Below are 20,749 nucleotides of genomic sequence, written 5' to 3' on the forward strand. Positions count from 1 at the left end.
ATGATGATCATCCAGTTTGAGACAGAATAAATAGAATTTTAAAAGACCCATTTTGATGAATACTTTGTGTGGGGGACTTTAAAATGTCTCCTCACACACACATCATGATGATCATTCAGTTTGAGACAGAATAAATAGAATTTTAAAAGACCCATTTTGATGAATACTTTGTGTGGGGGACTTTAAAATGTCTCCTCACACACACACACACATCATGATGATCATTCAGTTTGTATACTATTCATTTTTTTCTTATTATATAAAAAACTATTTTTTTTGAATGGGTGGAAAGCATTGTAAAATCCAACCCCCCATACTAGAGAGCCACCCATACCATATTAGAGACCACCCATACTAACGGCATGTATGTCGTTTTCATGAGCGGCAATGGTTCTTATGATCAGGAGCACCCATCCCACCTTCCCCCTATCACGAAGTAGATCCTAGACCCAATTCACATTCCCCATCCCACCATACAGCTCCCGACCATCATTCCCTAGAACATTTGACCCTTTAACTGCTATTCACATAGATCTATGGTCGGAGAAAAATTCACAAGATGTGCTGCGCACGTAGATCTATGTTTTTGACTTTACCAGTCAATTGCTGTTGCCGTATATTTACTGTTGCATCGGTTATGATTTGTACTACTCATGCCATCTATTGGCAACGATTAGGAACTAATTAGAACTCTCCACATTATTTCTTCAACCTTCTAAGCTGTCAGCAGTCATGTTCTGAATAGCCTACTGCAGTAGCTACATAACCTATGTAGTTTGTTTATGTTACAATTCAGAATCAGATCGGTTTGTTCATGGTTCATGGTTTTGTTTGTGAGTTGTGACTGTAGAAAATTATCATTTTATAATATTTTGTGAACTTTTATTCAGAATGGCTGGTTTACCAGGAACTAGTAGTGGTTTTGTTGGCTTATCAGAATCGAACCCAGGACAAACACAATGTGAAAATTTGATGAAATTCCTGCTAATATCTCAACTAGGGACTATAACAAGTAAGTCTAGTGAAAAAAAAAAAAAAAAGAAGTTTTTTCTGAAATTCCTAAATCAGCACAGAGGTTACTACAAAAAATCTCTCTGCTCTTCTAAATCAGCAGCAAAAGGGTTAATATAAACATCTATGAACCCCCATCCCCGACACACCCACACATCCAACCCTTGATCCTAGATATTGATACCAATACTGATTCACCGCCTTCATCCCCCACATCTGTTGATAGTGATGAAGGTATATATAGAGTTGAAGACTGCATACCATGGGTATACAATATCGTATTGCATTGTTCCAGATGAACAAAGCTGCACGATGTCAACAAACAGCAAACTCAGTGGACGAGTTTGTTGTTCTGGAAGAGGAATTCAAATATTGGCTCAAGACTCTATACTACAATAATGCATACAAGGATGAGCCTGCCAAAGATTTCCACACTTTTCTGAATGGTCTGAGAGATAAAATTGTTCACATCATCAGTCAGCAACACCAGACACATGGAGCAATGAAGTTCAATCTAGTATTGGAGGCAACATATTTCCGCAGCACCCTTGATAAGAACATCCTCAAACAAGAAGAGTTTCAGAATGTCGCCTTCAAAACTCCAAACCACACCATCTCCAGTATCATCAATCTTCCAGACATCATCAACAAAGCGTGCATGACCCTACTGGATGAGGAGTCGAAATTTGAAGGAAATTCCAGTGGATGGAGTTTGCTTATCATCGATGGATTGCTCATCAGGATTAGCAGACATATTCCCCTACGTGGATCATCCTACATCAGTCTTTCACCTCTTCTATCAGCACGAAAGGCAATCTTCAATCCTATAAACATGGACCAGCAATGTTTCAAATGGGCTATCCTCGCCAAACATGTACAAGGCAGTCATCCTGAACGAGTCAATGACCGATACCATCAATTGGAGAAGAGATACAACATTTCAGGCATTGGATTTCCCACTACCATCAGTCAAATCGATAGATTTGAGAAAGATAATCCGGGGGTATCAGTTAATATTTATGGTGTGGATGAGAAGAACGTTATATTTCCAAGAAGAGTTGGAAATGCAATGAAGGCAGATCACTTTGATCTTCTCCTCCTCTGTGACAGTAATGATGATGATGATGATGATGATGAAAACAGCACCCTTGAGGATGACAATGAACATAAATTCAATAGCCACATTGAAAATTTTGAAAGACTTGTGAGATCCCAACTCACAAAACATAAAAGTAAAATTATCATCTGCAGACGTTGTTTCACCCATTACACCCTCGACAGAGATGGAGAACGCAGGATGGCTGAGCATGGAGAGTATTGTGCTAGCAATAATACAGCAAGAATCATCATGCCTGAGGTTGGAAAAGATGGTAAACCTCCAACCTTAAAGTTTGAGAAACATGTGCAAAAGTATAGAGTACCTGTTGTAGCATACGCCGATTTTGAGTGCATCCTGGAGAAACCTGATGGAGACAATGAACAATGGATTGGTGAAGCTACCAAAGTTATCCAGTATCATCGGGCAATGAGTTACTGCTTATACGTTGTGCGGGACCCTGATTTAGAAGATTCCTGGCTGACAACACTAACCTAATCCCTCATGAGCCAATTTTCTACAGGGGTCCTGATGCTGCCAAACATTTCATGAAGACCCTCACCATGTATGCGAAAGATTTAGATGAGGCAATTGACTGCAGGAATATCAAGTTGCTCCCACTAACCAAAAGAGACGAAGCACGACATAATGTGGCTGACTTCTGTGAGGCCTGCAATGAACAGTTCAATGAAGATAAGGTGTATGACCATTGTCATATAACTGGTATCTACCAGAATGCATCATGCCGTAAATGCAACCTGCAGTGACAGCAACAATCATTCATACCAGTGTTTCTCCACAACTCATCAAACTATGATACACACCTTATTATTCCAGAGCTGGGTAGAGATAAGGATCAGCTGTTTGTCATCCCAAACTCATCGGAAAAGTATATATCATTCACCAAACGAATATCTCCAAAAATGCACCTTTGATTCATCGATACATTCTGGTTTACACCTGATAGTTTGGACAACCTGGTCACTAACCTAGTCAAATCAGCATCGAATCCGGAAGACTTGTCCAAAGTGCTGCCACATACTGCCAAGGTGTTTGGAAACAAATTGAGCCTTGTCTCAAGGAAAGGAGTGTTTCCATACAACTACTGCAATTCATGGCAGAGACTCGAAGAAACATTGCTACCACCCAAAGAGGCATTTTTCAGCAAGCTGACTGATATGAGTGTTAGCAGTGATGATTATGAACATGCTCAAACTGTGTGGAACCAATTCAGTTGTAGAACTCTGGGAGAGTACAGTGACCTGTACTTGAAAACAGATGTTCTCCTGTTGGCCGATGTCTTTGAGAGCTTCCATGATGTATGCATGGAGACTTATGATTTGGATTGTGTGCACTACTTTACATCTCCAGGCTTTTCCTTTGACGTCATGCTGAAATATACTAAAGTTGAGCTTGAGCTCCTTACTGACTATGACATGTACATGTTTATTGAGCGAGGTATCAGAGGAGGAATAACAAATTGTATACACCGTCATGCAATTGCCAACAACAAGTGCACTGGCGCACCTTGGGATCCAGAGAAGCCTACATCCTATCTGTTATAAACAGTTGCCAACAACCTATATGGCTGGGCAATGTGTCAGCCGATTCCATGTCGCCAATTCCAATGGATGGATAAAGAAGAATTGGAAGCAGTAACAATGGGTATTACAGGTTTAGGGGATAATATGGAGATTGGATACATTCTAGAGGTGGACATTGAATACCCTTCCAACTTGCACAGCGAGCACAATGATTTCCCATTTCTTGCAGAGAACAAGAAAACTCTTAAATCCAATCATGTACGACTCATGACAACCCTGTATGATCGGGAACATTATGTATGTCACTACTGCACCCTAAAACAAGCAGTACAGCATGGTTTGAAGATATAAAAGGCTCATCGAGGTGTGCGGTTTGAGCAGAAAAACTTTCTAGCATCATACATCATGCTTAATACAAAGCTAAGACAGCAGTCGAAGAATAAGTTTGAAAAGAACTTTCAAACTCATGAACAATGTCATGTTTGGTAAAACAATGGAGAATGTGCGAAAAAGAATGAGCATGGAGCTAGTTAATGATGAGAAGCGTTTGAATAAACTGATTGCTCAACCAGTCTACAAGGATCGTATCATATTTGGCGAGAATATTTGCGCTGTTACGATGCATAAAGAGAAAGTGGAGCTCAACAAACCAATCTATATAGGGTTATCAGTGCTTGACATCAGCAAAACCCTCATGTACAAATTCCATTATGACATCATGAAGCCCATCTACAAGGACCGTCTTCAACTCTTATATCAAGATACTGATAGCTTGTTCTACCTTGTCAAGACAGAGGACATGTACAAAGATATCATCAACAATCAGCAGCTTAAAAATACCTTTGACACTTCAGAGTACCCTGCAGGCCACCCATGCTACTCAGATGCAAACAAAATGGTGCTTGGCAAGTTTAAAGACGAATATGCTGGCTGAGCGCTACTTGAGTATGTAGGCCTACGATCAAAGCTGTATGCCTGTAGGTGTTACAATAGTGATCCAAATCAGTTGACAAGTGGATTGATAAAAAAAGCTAAAGGAGTACAGAGACCAATACTTGGGCAAGAACTCCCAAAAATGCATCCAGATGCTGAACGTTACATGGTCTTCCAAGACTTTCTAGATTGTCCATATGGTGATGAGGATATCTATAGAGAACAAGTGATGTTTGGCACTAGGAAACATCAAATCATGACTCAAGTCATGAGAAAGAAGGCACTGAGCAAAGCTGATGAGAAGAGGCATATTCTAGATGATGGAATTACAACTCTTGCACATGGACATTACAAGATCCCTACTCCAGCACACAGGGATGAGGAGAAGGATGAGGAGGCAGAGGAGGAGAAGGAGGAGGAGGATTATGATGTGGAGGAAGAGATGATTGACTCTCAAGAAATTCCCAAGGTTCAGGTAGTACAGGCAGCTAGCAGTACTACAACAGCTAAACGGCTACATTCCTCATCACATGATGAGCTCATTGATAGAGTCAATGAGTCAGGAAACAGTACTATCCCTGGTCATGTCCCTTATCAAATGATGAGCTTGCTGATATGATCAATGACTATAGAATAGATGGTGATGCATCCCAGTACAGCATTCTGAAAAAATTGATTGGAGACTGAGTGGGAGGATGATATCATTTCTAGGAATAGATGATGATGTCATTTCATGTGTTAAGGATAGTATAAAAGGAGGAAGCAATGCACGTTCTCATCACTCTGCATTCAACATGCATGCTAGCAACATTTAAGTTGTGCTCTGCCTCATGCTGGCTCTTGAAGCCTATTCACTGGATCCAAAGTATAGGAGTGAAGACTTTCTAGCATCCAGGGAGCATGGACTGGATACATACAACATTTTCCACATCAGGCAATGTCTGATGTCATCCAGCAAGTTCAACCACGACCTTGCAACAATGTACAATGATGTACTGGTACTTAAAAATCGCAGGAGAGCATGAAGTGGGGAAGGAACTGTGTCACAAAATCCACTGCGCATATGATCTGTGCAACTGTCTCCACCCATCATTCAGATCGCTGGATTTCCTTGAAGCAGTTATTACAAAGTCAGTCAAGGTGTGCTCATCCTACTGTCAACATGGGCTGTCAACAACATCTACATCCAGTACTTCAATCAGCAATGACGCCAGCAGACCCTGAATCACCATGTCCTTGCAGTGATTGCATTTCTGTCATGGGTGCAAGGTGGAGTGTTGAGCCACTATTCAACATCGGAGAAGGATATCATGATCCTTTTGGAACTTTCGAGAATCTTGCTGATGTGATTTCTTCAACATTCCCAACAGCTACACTTCATCCTTGTCACAATAGACAGATGATGATTCTGAACTTTCCTTATAGCTATGCATTTTGTGAAATGTATACTAATCAAGGACAATTATATGACTATGTGCTGTTAAACCTTGATGATTGAGATGTTATTTATATATTTGTCTGATAATATTTTCTGTTTCCAATGTGCACTAGAGTATGACTACAATATAATCGTATCAAATCAACTGTCTCTTATTGCTCAAACCTCTGAATCATGTAGAAGTCAGAGTACAAGGCATGATACATCTCACATCCTGCACTATCAAAAATTGGCATCAACTCCTATAGTAAATTTCTCTTGGAAACATGTATGGATAGTCATATAGTGCAGGGTGTGAGAAGCATCTTGAGACTAGTGCTTGGTTTGAGCTGTTTCTTATATATACTGTAAAAGTATAAGGTGTGAGATGAAGCTAGTTGCATAGCGTCTTGAAGTAGCAGAAAAAAATGAATTTTTTTTCTTGCCTGGAAGAGTTTCATCTCACACCCTACACTATCAAAGTGTAAAGGTTATGAAAAGAAAAAGTTGAATAGATAGAATAATTATTTCTGATTATATTGATTAAAATAGGATTATGATTATATAAAATATGAAAAAAAATATATATGTATATGAATATGAAAAAAAGTGATGAAAATAGAATTATGTTTATATAATATATATGAATATATGGGCAATGAGGATGTCCATCTATTCTTCAGGCTCTCGCTCCTCCCGCAACCAGCAAAGAATCTTCATTGCAAATGCCCTGTTTACTCTTAACCTGTGCTGCCTTGCGGCCTGCATGAGGAGTAGAGCTAATTCTTGAGAGAGCAATGGGTGATTCTGCAATCTCTCTCTGAATCTTCCATCCCGGCCATTTAGGTTACCCTCCAGCCTATCTATGACAGGTGTGAGGCGTGGGGCTAAAAACTCACGCCTTCCTGCAATATGCGGAAATGCAACTATAAATTGTAAAACGCCTCCCTTTCCAGAGAATTTCCTGCCGGGTAATCATTCAACCTATTGGCTAACCAACCCATCTTATCCACAACAGAGATGTCAGCGGCCCTAATTACTCTCTCGATAATCTCTCTCACCCCCATGACGTTCCGCCGCAGTGCAGGGTAGGGGTCATCCTCAACGCGTGCGACCAGTTGTTGGCGCCATGCTGCACGGAGGGCAATTGCACCCCTGCCCTGAGGTAGACCCTCTATAGGAGGTCCAGCAGCATGGCATTGTACATCCCAAATTCACCATCATCATCATCATCAGCAGCAGCATCAGCAGCATGTGGAGGTGGTGGAGGCGGCTGTTGATTAGCAGGTAGTGATGGTGGAGATGGTGATGGCTGAGGCGACGGTTCAGCAAGTGGTGAAGGTGGAGGGGATGGTTGAGCAGCAGGCTGCAGTTGATCGTTGAAGAAGTTGTCCAAAAAGTCTTGGACATCTGCAGCTACCTCGACATCCACCACTTCCTGGGGGATTGGTGATGGTGGAGGTGGTTAGGGAGGAGGCGACAGTTCAGCAAGTGGTGATGGTGGAGGGGATGGTTGAGCAGCAGGCTGCGGTTGATCGTTGAAGAAGTTGTCCAAAAAGTCTTGGACATCTGCAGCTACCTCGACATCCACCACTTCCTGGGGGATTGGCGATGGTGGAGGTGGTGATGGCGGAGGCAACAGTTCAGCAAGTGGTGATGGTGGAGGGGATGGTTGAGCAGCAGGCTGCGGTTGATCGTTGAAGAAGTTGTCCAAAAAGTCTTGGACATCTGCAGCTACCTCGACATCCGCCACTTCCTGGGGGATCTGAAACAATAAAAATAAGAAAAATCGGATAGTGTTAAGGGGTTCAAGATTAAACTCAGAGACTGGATAGTTGTGAGACCGTTCTATACATTGAATGAGTTTTTTATAACAGTATTGACATATATATGTTTTTGAGTACCTACTGCAGGGTATTATAAGAATAACTTGTGTGTAATTGTTATTGGTCTAATTGAACACTTTATTATATGTTTTACACCTATATGTTGACTCATCCTCTGTCCACTGCTATGTGGATGTTTCAGGACATGGTAAAACTAACTTACTAACTAACCAACTAACTGACACCCACCTGGATCGCAGGCTGCTCCTGGTTGAGTACAGGTACCTCCCAATCATCAATGATGATCGGCTCCACAGGAGGTAGCTCTTCCAACTGCAACGGATGCACCTGCATTATAAGTAGGGCGTGCAGGCGCCGCTCTCTCTCCAGACGTTGAAGGCGTTGACGTCTCAGCAAGGATTGCTGGTTCGCGATCCAAGCCTCTTCGTCAAAGCTATTGTCTGAAGAGGATGAACTGCAATGTTCATCAGCCATGGTTCACGCGAATAGATACAGGCACAGAACAGAAAAACACATAGACACAGTCTCTGGCGGAGCTTCAGAGCAGAATGAAATAAAATGCAAAAAGTTGGCTAAAAGTTGGAGTCCCCACTCCAAAAAAGCCTGTTTTTGTGGGATACATCCTTCGGATAAGCAATCTTTTCCTCAAATTAATCAAACAGCAACCTTATATAGTCATCTTTTCCTGCTCGTTATCAAAACAACTAATAAATAAAACGACAACAGCAACAGGAAAAAGTTGCAATCTCCATCCTCTTCCTTTTGCCCACAATAAAAGTTGTAATCTTTATCCTTTTCCTTTTACCAGCAGGAAAAAGTTGATATATCCATCCTCTTCCTTTTGCCTATGATGAATGTTGTAATCTTTATCCGCTTCCTTTCACCAACAGGAAAAAGTTGATATCTCCATCCTCTTCCTTTTGTCTACGATGAAAGTTGTAATCTTTAGTCTTTTCCTTTTACCAGCAGGAAAAAGTTGTAATCTTCATCCTCTTACTTTCGCCTATAGATAAACGTTGTAATCTTCATCCTTTCACCAACAGGAAAAAGTTGTAATCGCCATCTTCTTCCACAGGATATGGAGAATGTTTGGATTAGCATAATAGACTATTTAAAGTTGATGACATAGATTTTATCAGTCAGTATGGATAAGACTGTGATAGCGAGAGAGCTGCACAAGCAGGCTTGTAGGAGGTTTCCTACACGAATGGTTACTGTGAAAGGTCTTGATGATCTTTATCAGGCTGATCTTGTAGAGATGCTACCATATGCAAGACAGAACAAAGGCTATAGATATATCATTACAATAATCAATTGTCTTAGTAAGTTTGATTTTGCTATACCAATAAAAAATAAGTCGGCCAATGAAGTGGTTGAGGCAATGCAACCTATATTTGAACAGAGTCCCATGAAGAATTTGCAAACTGATGACGGAAAGGGATGGTTTAATAGTAAGTTTCAACAACTTGTGCAAAAGTATGGCATCAATCATTATTCAACTTTTTCTGATAAGGAAGCATCTATAGTTGAATGTTTCAATAGTTCGCTCAAACATCTTATGTGGACAAAGTTCACTGAACAAGGAACCTATTTGTGGACAGGCATCCTAACCTCACTCTTGAAAGAGTACAATGAACGGGTCCATCGAACGACAGGTATGCGGCCAGTTGACGTTAAGAGCAAGAAGCATGAGAGGCTGTTGCTTTCCAGGCTCAGCAAACAAAGGCAAGAATATAAGGGAAAGTTGGTCAGCAAACCTCGAAACAAGTTTTATCCAGGTCCCAGTCAGAGTATTGAGCCTGGTGATAAAGTGAGAATCAGCAAGTATGAAAAGACGTTTGACAAGGGATATCTAGCGAATTGGACTAATGAACTGTTCACAGTAAGACGTGTGCGACCTACAGTGCCTGTAACCTACGAATTGGAGGACTATAGAGGTGAACCCATTAAAAGAGGATTCTATTCTGAAGAAATTGTAAAGACAAAAGTGCCCAGTGTTTTCGAAATTGAAAAAGTGTTGAGGAAAAGAGGAAATAAACTGTTGGTACGCTGGAAAGGATATAGCTCCACTCACGACTCATGGATTGATAAGAACGATCTTGTGTAAGATGAAACAGGTTGTGCAACAAAAAAACCAGTTTAGAGTTATCGATTTTGACAAAGTGACTAGGGGGTGTGGCTTGGTGGAAATGGATACAAAGAAAAAGCGTCATGGACCATTGTTCCCCAATCATATGAGATGTATTATATGTGGACCTTCTGGTTGCGGCAAAACCAATCTACTATTCAACATGCTTCTCGATGAGAAAGGAATTCACTTTTTGAACATCTACCTTTTTTCAAAGACTACATTCCAGTCCAAGTATGAGCTGCTCTGTACAATCATGCAAGGACTTGCAGAAAATGGAATGAAGTATGTCGAGTGTGATACAAGTGAAGAAATACCCAACCCGCATGAGCTGCCACCAAACTCAGTAATTATTTTTGACGATGTGATTTTTGAGCAGCAGGATGCCATCAGGAAGTACTTTAGTGCAGGCCGACACAGTGACGTTGATGTGTTTCATCTAGCACAGACCTATAGCTGCATTCCAAAACAGCTGATTCGTGACAATGCAAACTTTTTAGTCATGTTTCAGCAGGATGAGCTGAACATGAAACACTTGTACCGAGATCATGTTGGCGCTGACATGACCTTTGATCAGTTCAAGGATATGTGTAACAAGGTTTTGTCAGTGGGGGGTGCACACTCATTCCTAGTGATTGATCGGACATTGGACAGAAATGGAGGGCGCTACAGGAATGGACTTGATACGTATTTAGTTGATGCATTGTGTCAGTTGAGCTTCAGTATATGTTGGTACACTGAGCAAGATGGATGTCTCCAGCAATAGACACCATCAAAAGACTGTAGAAGAGATTGCACCAACCATCAAGGCAATTGCAAAGTTGCGACGTAACATCAAAAGGAAACACATGGAACTGACTCTTGGAAGGCAAGTGGCAGAGGAGCAGCTCGCAAAACACTTTAAACCACCAACTGAACCACTTGACAATATAGTTGAAGCTCTCAATCAGCATTTGGCAGCACCACCACCACCACTACCACCACCACCACCACAGCCAGTAGCAGCAGCAGCACAACCACTACATGGGCAATCTCCAGAGTCATGCCCACATCGCAGACGTTTTGCAGTTCCTGTAGGTCATCATGCACCACATACACCGCCACCTACACCATTGCTGTCCCGACCCCTGAAACAAGCGGTAAGACATCTGCCCAAAATTGGTGAGGAGTCTCCTTCGACCTTTGAAGGGATTGGAGAAGCTTCACAGTTAAGCCCAGTTCCAAGTACCTCGAGTACTGCATGCAAATTGTGGCCATCTGCAAGTGCCAATGATGATGATGAAAGTGATGCAATGGATGTGGATGAGGAGGAGGAGGGTGCTACTGCTCAGGAAGCATTACTAACCAGCAGTCAAAAGAGGATTCGACAAGCAATGACCAAGGTTGGGTTGATTGGAACAGCGGTGGGGCGTTATCTTCATAGAGCTATGAGTGGTGATAGCAGCTCTGACAAAACATATGGACCAGAAGTTGTTGGCAATGACTACTATTTGGGTAACAAACTGTTAACCTTTGGAAGTGATGGAAGAAAGATTGTTCTGACTGAACCTAACAATCCTTCAAACGTGACTAGATTTGATGCAACAGGTGGACTTTGTGAACTCATTTTCAAAAAGAAACCCATTACTCCATTTGCTAGTGATGAGGTGGCATACACTCGGATATTACACATTACAAACTTGTATAAGGAAAATCATGATCCAGATGGTAAGAGTAAAAACTCGAATGATACAAAGTATAAAAACGCGATCCATAAACTGCTCAATAATGCTAAATCCAAGTATAGCAAGGTCAGTGGCAGAGGACTCGTGGCGCCATTCAATATGGTGGCAAACAACCATACCAAGATTGAGTACATCTACTACAATGATCCCAATGAACTTGTGGACAGGCTGAAACTATTGGATCAGTCCAAGGCAGTTGGCAACACTCGACATGAGAATGAAATCAATTCAATTTCAGAAGAGTTGGTAGAAGGTGGCTACATAGTTGCTAATCATGCATACTAGTTTCACTATATAAGAGACATTGCTTTGCTTGTGTATAGCAGTCAAGTCATGGATTCCATAGGGAACATTAATGCTCGCTACAAGCGTTTGATCAATTTGGGAAATCCACGTGCTGACAGGGATGCTGTCAACTTTTCAACATGCAGAGAACTGATTTCACTATGGCTGCCCAAGATGCAGCATGATGATACTTTGCAGGTATCTACAAGTCTCAATGATTCAATACTGTCTGATGTGCTAGACCCAATTAAGCCTACTGATACTGTAAACAAACAGTATTTGGAAGCCAGATTGAAGGAGCTTGAGAATAGATTAGTTGACAAACAATACTTGGAAACTTGATTGAGAGAGAACAGCCTGCGTGTTCTGAACATTGCTTTTAAGATATTTCTTAATAAAGACTTAAAAAAGACTTAAAAATGAATATTTGACAACTAGGAAAGACATAAGAGCATTTATAATGAAAAATGCCGAGCAACTATTGGTATCTGATGGCGAGTTAGACTGGAATGATGATATCCCAGTCAATTGTAGGGAAGCAGCAGCAGCAACAGCCGCAGTGAAGAAAGGTATAAAAGAGGTTGATGAGGCTCAAGCTAATCAGTAGATGGCTAGATGTACAAGGAAGAGGAGGTACCAGGGAAGAGGGGTACTGTCATCAATTGCAAAAGTTGCAGGTTCAATAGTTGAAAAGAGTGCTGGAAAATTGGTGAACAATGCAATTGACATTCTGCCTATTGAACTCTACATCCCCGGTTACCAGTACTGTAGACCAGGTACAAAGCTAGAGAAGCGGTTGGCATGAGGTGATCCCGGTATAAATAGTCTTGATCGAGCCTGTAATGAGCACGACATTGCTTACTCGAGGAGCAGTGATACATCGAGCAGAGCAGTAGCAGACAACATTTTGGCAGATCAAGCTTGGAGTGTGGTGAAATCTGCAGATGCAGGAGCACTTGAAAAGGCTGCAGCACTTGCAGTGACCAACATCATGAAGGCTAAAGCAAAGTTTGGTGGAGGAGTACACCGCAGACATAAGACAACAAAGACTTGTGGTCGAAAACGAGTAAAGAGATGTTCTGCTAAAAAGGGTAAAGGACTCAGCGCAGGACGCAGGGAAATGGAGCACATCGCCGTCAATGTGGCGGCAAGAGAAGACGGTAGTTGCCCTATCTGATCGAGCCCTCACCGATGCTGATCTCTACAAGTATGCATGTCGACTGAAGCTAAAGCATTTTCGAGGAGTGTTTTTGCGGGATGCTCTACCATTGAATGGGCCCTGGAGGAGAGAATGCGACATTATCAACCTGGACACCAGCACTGGAGCTGGCACACATTGGGTGTGCTATGTGAAGAAGGATGATGTGTCTCACTACTTCGACGGATTTGGCAACCCGAGACCACCACAGGAGTTTATCGACTATATGCACAAAGGACTGGAGCCAGCATTGAGGATTGAGTACAACTATGATCAGAAGCAGGAAGATCTTTACTCACACATCTGTGGGCATTTGTGTTTACAATTTTCGATTGATGAAAATAAATAAATGATCCACTATCTTTCCTGTACATTATTTCCATCCCTATACTTACTATAAATGCCTAGTGTAGGCTGATTGCTACTCATTGTGCAACTGTATGTTGAGCAGGCAACAACATGATGCTATGTTTTGGGGGTAGGACATCAATACTAAAGAGCGACTTTTATCCACCACTTGATGTGAGCAGTGGTGAATGGGAAATTGGTCTGATCAGCTTTACAAGTTGCAACTCAATACCTAATATTGAGGAAGGTTTCAATAATGTACTACATTTTTATGCAAGTAATAGAATTCCTAAGAAGGGTGATACTAGTGCAGAGATAACACATGATGAGCTTCGGAGTATGACTAAAGCAAGATTTGGAGAGTATTGGAGCGAGGTGCTTAAACATCGGAAGCATAAACCTGGCGAGTCTGATGATGATGATGATGATGATGGTACAGTATTGACTAAAAGGACTGAAAGGAGAATGCCAGCTACTACTGCTGACAAGGAGGATTTGATTCTGCATCAGGTATCATTACCAACAGGTAGCTTTGAATTTTCTACAATTACTGACTTGCTTGCACAAAGGCTGTTGGAAAATGATATTGATTTCCAGGTGACTGTGGATCCATCAACCTTAAAGTTTATAGTTTTGAGCAGTGTCAAGTTGGATTTACAACCACAAGATTCAATAGGGAAACTGTTGGGTTTTACCAATACCTAGTTCATAGAGCCCAACACATCTACTAGAAGTGATAATACTGTACAAATCAGTCGGCCTAGTGTGATACGCATCACCTGTAACATTGTTTCTGGATCTTACTCTAATGGAATTACAGATCACATGATCTATGAGTTTCACCCAAACGTTGATCCAGGGTAGAAAATGGTGGTGACTGTGCAGAATGTAATCTATTTACCTGTAGACATCAAGCAGATTGGTAGCATTACACTGCAAGTAGTCGATGAGTACGGTCGTCTTATAAATAATAGAGGCGAGGAAATAAATATTGCTTTACATTTGAGACAACGCAAGTGAGATGGTGCTGTTATTTGGAAAGCTGAATCAAGGGCTGGATAAGGCTGCTGCAGTACACCCTCATCCTCCTCCTCCTTCTTCTACAGAGATACGTTCTAAGCCTATAAAAGTAGATAATAGAGTGAAGGATGTCATCCAGCATCCAACCTTGACAAGGTTAACATCTAGGAGCATTGAGTATTTGCAAGAACGAGGCTGTCAGAAATGAGTAGAATAGGAAGATGGGAGTTTTGGATGTGACACAGAATGGACCATCATCAGACAACAGTATCATTGGGTTTGAGTACCATTCTCATGCACCCTATACTGTAAGCTACAATGCCAATGATGAGATACGGATTCCAATTCAACAGCAAGATGTTTACACACTGCCATTGGAGAGCTATCTACATTTGGAGTATACTGTGACTGGAGCTGCCAATGCTGCTCCAATGGAACTCCATGTGTCTCTGGATTCTTCGGCAATGTGTTTTCAGAGATACGCTATGGAATCAATGGTGTGGAGGTGAATGGTATACGCAATCCTGGAGTCACCAGCCTAATGAAGAATGCCTCTACATTTGAACGTGATGAGTAGACCAAGATGGAAGGAGCTGGCTACAAGTTTAGCCCATCTCATGGATTCGCCGATTTAGCTGCCAATGGAGACGACACTAAAATCATAGATGTGCCTTCGAGATACCTGCTGGGCTTTGCTGAAGACTATAGACAGATTTTACTTAATGTGATCAAGAGCTGGTGTTGAGGGTCAGCCCCAACTTTCACGACTGTGTGAATGTTGCTGCTGCCATTGTAGCAATCACAAAGCTTTCATGGAGAATGCCTTATGTGGAAGTGGCAGATGATGTGAAACTGTGTCTGCTACAGACTGTACAGAATGACACACCCATCAGTATATCATTTCGACATTGGGAGTTGTATACCTATCCAACGTTACCACAGACAAGAAAGCATGCATGGACTGTCAAGTCAACATCACAGCATGAAAAGCCACAATACATTGTGGTTGGGCTACAGACTGCAAGACGAGGTGTGGCAGCAGCCAACAGTTCTCGCTTTGACAAATGTAATATGAAGGATGTTCGAGTGTTTTTAAACAGCAGATACTACCCATATGAGAGCATTGATGGTGATGATAATCGCATTTACAGCATTTATGCAGCTTTCAATGGGGTCTACAACCATGGTAATGCTCGTGCAAGCAACCCTCTGTTTGAAAATAGTGCCATTGGTGATGGAAAAGTAATGCTGTTTGCTTTTGATTGCTCCCGCCAAAATGAGTCACTCAAAACGGGAAGTATCGATGTGAGGATTGAGTTTGAAGCATCTGAAAACATTCCAGGTAATACAACTGCCTACTGTATGATGATTCATGAGATGACTAAAGAGTATCGACCAATGTCAGGCCTTGTAGTGTCGGCATAAAAAAGATATATAGTCAGTGCACAGTGATAAATTGCTCAGCTGAGCTCGAGACAATGAATGAGCCAGTCATGACAGGATACAGAGGACTCTTTATGGAGGAGGGGGAGCTGTCTTCGCATGAAGAGGAGGACGTGGTGGGCTGTGTTATTGGTGGGCGACTGCTGATGAAAGATGCCTCTACAAGTACAACTGGACTCAATGATGACGACTCCTACATTACAGCAGAAAGTGGTGTAGATGACTGGCCATCGAGTAGAGCGGAAAACATTTTTGGACCACTACCACTGTACCTGATGAACTTTCAAGGTTTTGAAGGTTTGGACAACAAGTTTATTGTGAAGGAGATGGCTATCCTGGAGCAAGATGATGAGCATCATGTGACTACTCATCACTACTTTTTCAAGCCTCCCTACTCCGAGTCTCTGCTCAAGACTAGCAGGCAAATCACTGCCAACAACTGTATACATCAAGCTAAACATGGACTCAGGTGGTCAGACTGTGGGACAGAACATCTTCTCTATTCAGCTTTGATGGAAATTGTGCGTGGAACAGTTGAAAGGTGGTTGGATCAGAACCAGCAGCATCCAATTAAAATCTTTGTCCATGGATATAAGCAGATTACTCTACTGGATACAATTCTGCAACTGAACAATGTGGAGTACCTGGACCTATCATCACCATATTCCTTTCCTGCTATGCCTGATTTGGAGTTGCTGATCAAGAAGATTGATGGCATATACTGCCCAGAACATCATCTTCTCAACTTTATCGACATGGTGCAGAACAAGCTATCATCTTCAACGTTTGGAGATTGGTCAACCAACAACGTCAACAACACTGATGGATCGTCAATTACACAACTATTTTGCTCATTGAAAATAATTGTTATTGCTCTACATGGATGGATTAACAAAACTTTGTTAGAAGATAGAACCTTTTGTCGCAATTTTTTCAATGCTGTCAATACTCATCTGCATTATATGCCTTTACCTTTTCAAAGATGATGAAGAAGATAATTTTGAATGAAATTTAGAATTCAGAAATAGGCCGACACATCTAGAAAATACCTGAGTCTATACCTAATTAATGCAGGTGAACGGGCTAGAGTCAAGAAAACTTCAATTAATCTTGCCATGCCTGATTTAATAGGTTTATACTATAGAATAACACTATAATTTGAAATAATAGAAAAATACAAACAGCTTCAATAAACATTGGCAACTAAAATCGAACAACAGAAACAACAATTTCATGTTACTTTGTTGACATTCTTCATCTGATTCGGGGGCGCATTACTATCCCCTTTTAGATAGCAATACGTCACAAAACCAAACAATATCAGTCATCAAATAACAAGTTAATTTCAACATAAAATTACTCAAGAAAGAAAAGCCCGTTGAACCCAAGTTTCGTCGATAGTAACCCATATAACCCATTTCATAATAATTTTGAATCCCCACTTTTGATTGACATTCTTGAATGAACCTTTGTTTCATTACACTGCACTTTCGTTGGTCTGTACGTTGCTTTATCGTCGGGGTTACAGTACCTTGTTTTTGGCGGTGAGCTTTTACCGGTTGAATTTGGCTTGATGGCGATGTCCTCTTACGTCCCTAGACCTGTCATCTGAACGGGTGTCTTGAAGCGGTGTTTCATAAAGTTGTGGAACCAAAGGGGTGGTAGTACAAGAAGTTGGTTTGGGGACACACATGAACCGCTGTAAATAAATGTATTACAGCATTAATTTGTAACTCTTCCTACAATTCATCAAAAGCTAAAACAGGAGTTTATTCTGTTATTTAATTTAGATTTTATCTTGACGTTCTGATTTCATTCTCAGAATTTAACAGATTTTAAACAAATTTACTTGCCAGAGTGTCATTAATATGCAATGCAACATTTATGAAAACACCCGCAATAAATTAATATAATGCTTTTAGAAAATGAATACTTCATTAATTATGATGTTAACTTTTATATAAATTGATATTATACTCTTAGAAAAGTAATAATTCAGATTGAAATGATGCTAACTTATATGATATTTTTCGTTTGGTTTGCAAAATCAAATATAATTTTTCATATAGTAGCTCAGCTAGTATTGTTGGAAACTTGTGCGCTAGCCAACATTTATTTGATTTATTATTTATGAACTTTAGGACGCAATCCAAGTGTAAATAACGGGCATTCGCCCAAAACTGCTCAGAACCTTAATTTAAAATGAACAGTCCAGAGTTTATGATTTGATTTACTTACAAATACAAGCCCAAAAACGAGTATCAACTAGAATTATGAATTTATCACAAAACAAAACAAGACACGTTATAACACAATAAAAGAAAAAAATATTGAAAATTTCACTTTAAGGTAAAAATAATGTTTGCCCTATAAGATTCATCTTGTAGATAGTTTTTACCTTTAATTAAATAAAATTAGAAGACACATAGAAAATAATTTAAATTGTATTAAAATTTGAACATTCATTAATATTAATTTCATGGAAAAGAAAAACTTTCTTCTTCGTCTATTAAGATTTCTATCATAAAAAATTTACTAAATCATTCGAAAGCCTTAATGACATAAGAAAACAAAGTCTGAAAAATATAAATTATAAAATGTCATAAACTCAATATGAACATAATCTTAAAAATTTCATCCAAATTTAAAGGCTATCTTCCTGACTTTCAGCAATACTCTACGATAATATATCTCCAGAAACAATAACTCAAATGTAACGTAACTGAAAACTTTCTATACTTCTTTAGAAAAAATTTATAAGTATCTTCCATCACTAATAAAATCAAAAGGATTATTCTCAATCAATATTATCAACTTGAAAAATAACAGGCTTTGTTGATAAAATACTCTTTGATTGATGTTTCAATAAATTAAATTCCCTAAATTATATTTCAACCTTATTTCATGTACCTTAGCGGTTATTTGAAGAAACAATTATTCGTAGATGAAGAAGAAACACAATTAAACTTTTCAGGACATGGCACTACTGGAAAATTTAAACTTTAATGAAAATAAAACTAGCTCCTACATTAACTAATTATATAAACTTGTAAACTTGCCCAAAAAGGGTGAAACGTAATGACTACATCTTTCCTCTCGTAGTGCTCCTAGCAAAGTGTCCTCCGAAACGTAATCTGGTCTTGCAGCTGGGGAATCACCCCACTACTGTATTTAGGAACAGGTCTCCTATTGGGCGAAGGGAATCAATTTGACCAATCGTCGCGTGGCTTCTAGAGCCTTTGGGCCAAATAGTAACTGCAAAATCAGTAGTTTGTTATAATTTCATTGCTTGCTGTTTTCCAACTTATCGCACTTTATGTCGCGACAGGAAGGCTAAGTTTTAGAGATTATTCCATAATCTACATTCCTCGACGACTCGGAGCCACAATTTTCAAATATCTATCATGGGAAACTCGAAGTCATGGCCGTTCATAATAGAGAGAGAAAATAATTTATTTCGCTAACTCACTTACAATAATGGCTCTAGTCTATTGCGTATTAAATTTACTATTATAACTTGGGAAAAGGCCTGAATTAAAAAGAGTGCTCGGCACAATTATCAATAAGAAGAAATATTGTAATCAACTCTATGCTCTATCATTTATCCTCCTCCTCACTCCTCTTTGAGTAGAGTGCACACGTGAACACATAGTGTGAATTTAGTTAGAATTTCAAGCATCAAATTGTTACATCAAGATAACTCTTATAAACCAATACATTTCTGAATTCTTGAGCATAATGCTACAAGTATACAGCAATACATTTTTAGAATTTTAAACAAATTTTCAAGAATTTTAAGCAAATTTTCCAAAGTATACAACATCTTTACAATACCTATTGATAATACAAGCCAATCAGTTTAGTCTGTATCATAAAAAATACCTGCTCCCACTGCACACAACAAGAGTAAATTTTTAATAAATTTTTTTCTGCCTAACCCGCAATAAAATCATCATTCAGCACATAGAAAATGCAGAGTGCCTCTTTTTTTTCTGACAATATTGCACAACCGCATTTTGACTGTTTGACTGCTGACAGCCTGTAACATACAGGCCAATGATCAAATAAATCTTTTCCAAAATGATCTTGTATGAACCAATTTAATTTGTTTGCAAGATACTCATGAGACTGATACTTCTCCAATGCAGTTATCAGCTCAAACAATATAGTTTTAAAGTCTTTCCTCATGTTCATGAAATACTCCATTCTATCTTCATATGACAGCGTCTTGAAATCTGAAAAACATTTTATACTAATATTATTAAACAATTTCTTCTCTTTTTGTTTTAAAAACGTATTATCAAGTTCACATTTATGCATTTACATGTCTACGGCTTCGGAACATGGAATTCCATTTTTGAAAAATTCTAATGTATGTGTACGATTATGATTTTCCAAAGGTGAAACTTCACGTATAATAACACTATACCCAGTCATATCAACTGGATCTTCCCCCACTCTTTTGAACACTGTGTTGGTATACATTTTGGGCATGAAACAACGTGCATAGTCATACTCTCTTTCTAATTCGGCAATTATTCCCTCCCCATTTATACTGGTTACACGTTTCACATAGCGTAAATTGATCTGTACTCCTTTGGGCATTTTGTCTAGAGGATGGTTCGTCTATCATTGATGAGGAGGGTGGTGTACTGGGTCGGGATGGCTCGGAAATTGATAGTGACCTTGAGGTTGGTGTATCTTGTGGAGATATTGGATGGAGTGGTTGGGAACTGTACTGTGGAGGAAACTGGT

The 20,749-nt window shown here is 40.0% G+C and overlaps 2 protein-coding genes across 2 annotated transcripts; one reads left to right on the plus strand and one right to left on the minus strand.

Moving 5' to 3' along the window:
- Nucleotides 1-7,466: 7,466 nt before the first annotated feature.
- Nucleotides 7,467-8,322, minus strand: LOC111043691 (vegetative cell wall protein gp1-like). Its single transcript, XM_039435750.1, has 2 exons — nucleotides 8,077-8,322; nucleotides 7,467-7,766 (listed from the first exon to the last, which is right to left on the minus strand). Exons 1-2 carry the CDS (start codon nucleotides 8,320-8,322, stop codon nucleotides 7,467-7,469), a joined length of 546 nt encoding a protein of 181 aa, XP_039291684.1.
- Nucleotides 8,323-15,370: 7,048 nt separating this feature from the next.
- Nucleotides 15,371-15,976, plus strand: LOC120353106. The gene has a single exon (XM_039435751.1). It carries the CDS (start codon nucleotides 15,371-15,373, stop codon nucleotides 15,974-15,976), a length of 606 nt encoding a protein of 201 aa, XP_039291685.1.
- The last annotated feature ends 4,773 nt before the right edge of the window (nucleotides 15,977-20,749 follow it).

This window comes from Nilaparvata lugens, chromosome 9 (genome assembly GCF_014356525.2).
Source record: "Nilaparvata lugens isolate BPH chromosome 9, ASM1435652v1, whole genome shotgun sequence".
Classification (NCBI taxonomy): Eukaryota; Metazoa; Arthropoda; class Insecta; order Hemiptera; family Delphacidae; genus Nilaparvata; species Nilaparvata lugens.

Bases quoted from the DNA above. Each gene is read 5' to 3' on its own strand.
- LOC111043691 (XM_039435750.1), bottom strand. From the start codon at position 8,322: ATGGCTGATGAACATTGCAGTTCATCCTCTTCAGACAATAGCTTTGAC. The intron at 7,767-8,076 runs GTGGGTGTCAGT...TTATTGTTTCAG, and splicing joins AGGAGCAGCCTGCGATCCAG to ATCCCCCAGGAAGTGGCGGA.
- LOC120353106 (XM_039435751.1), top strand. From the start codon at position 15,371: ATGCCTTATGTGGAAGTGGCAGATGATGTGAAACTGTGTCTGCTACAG.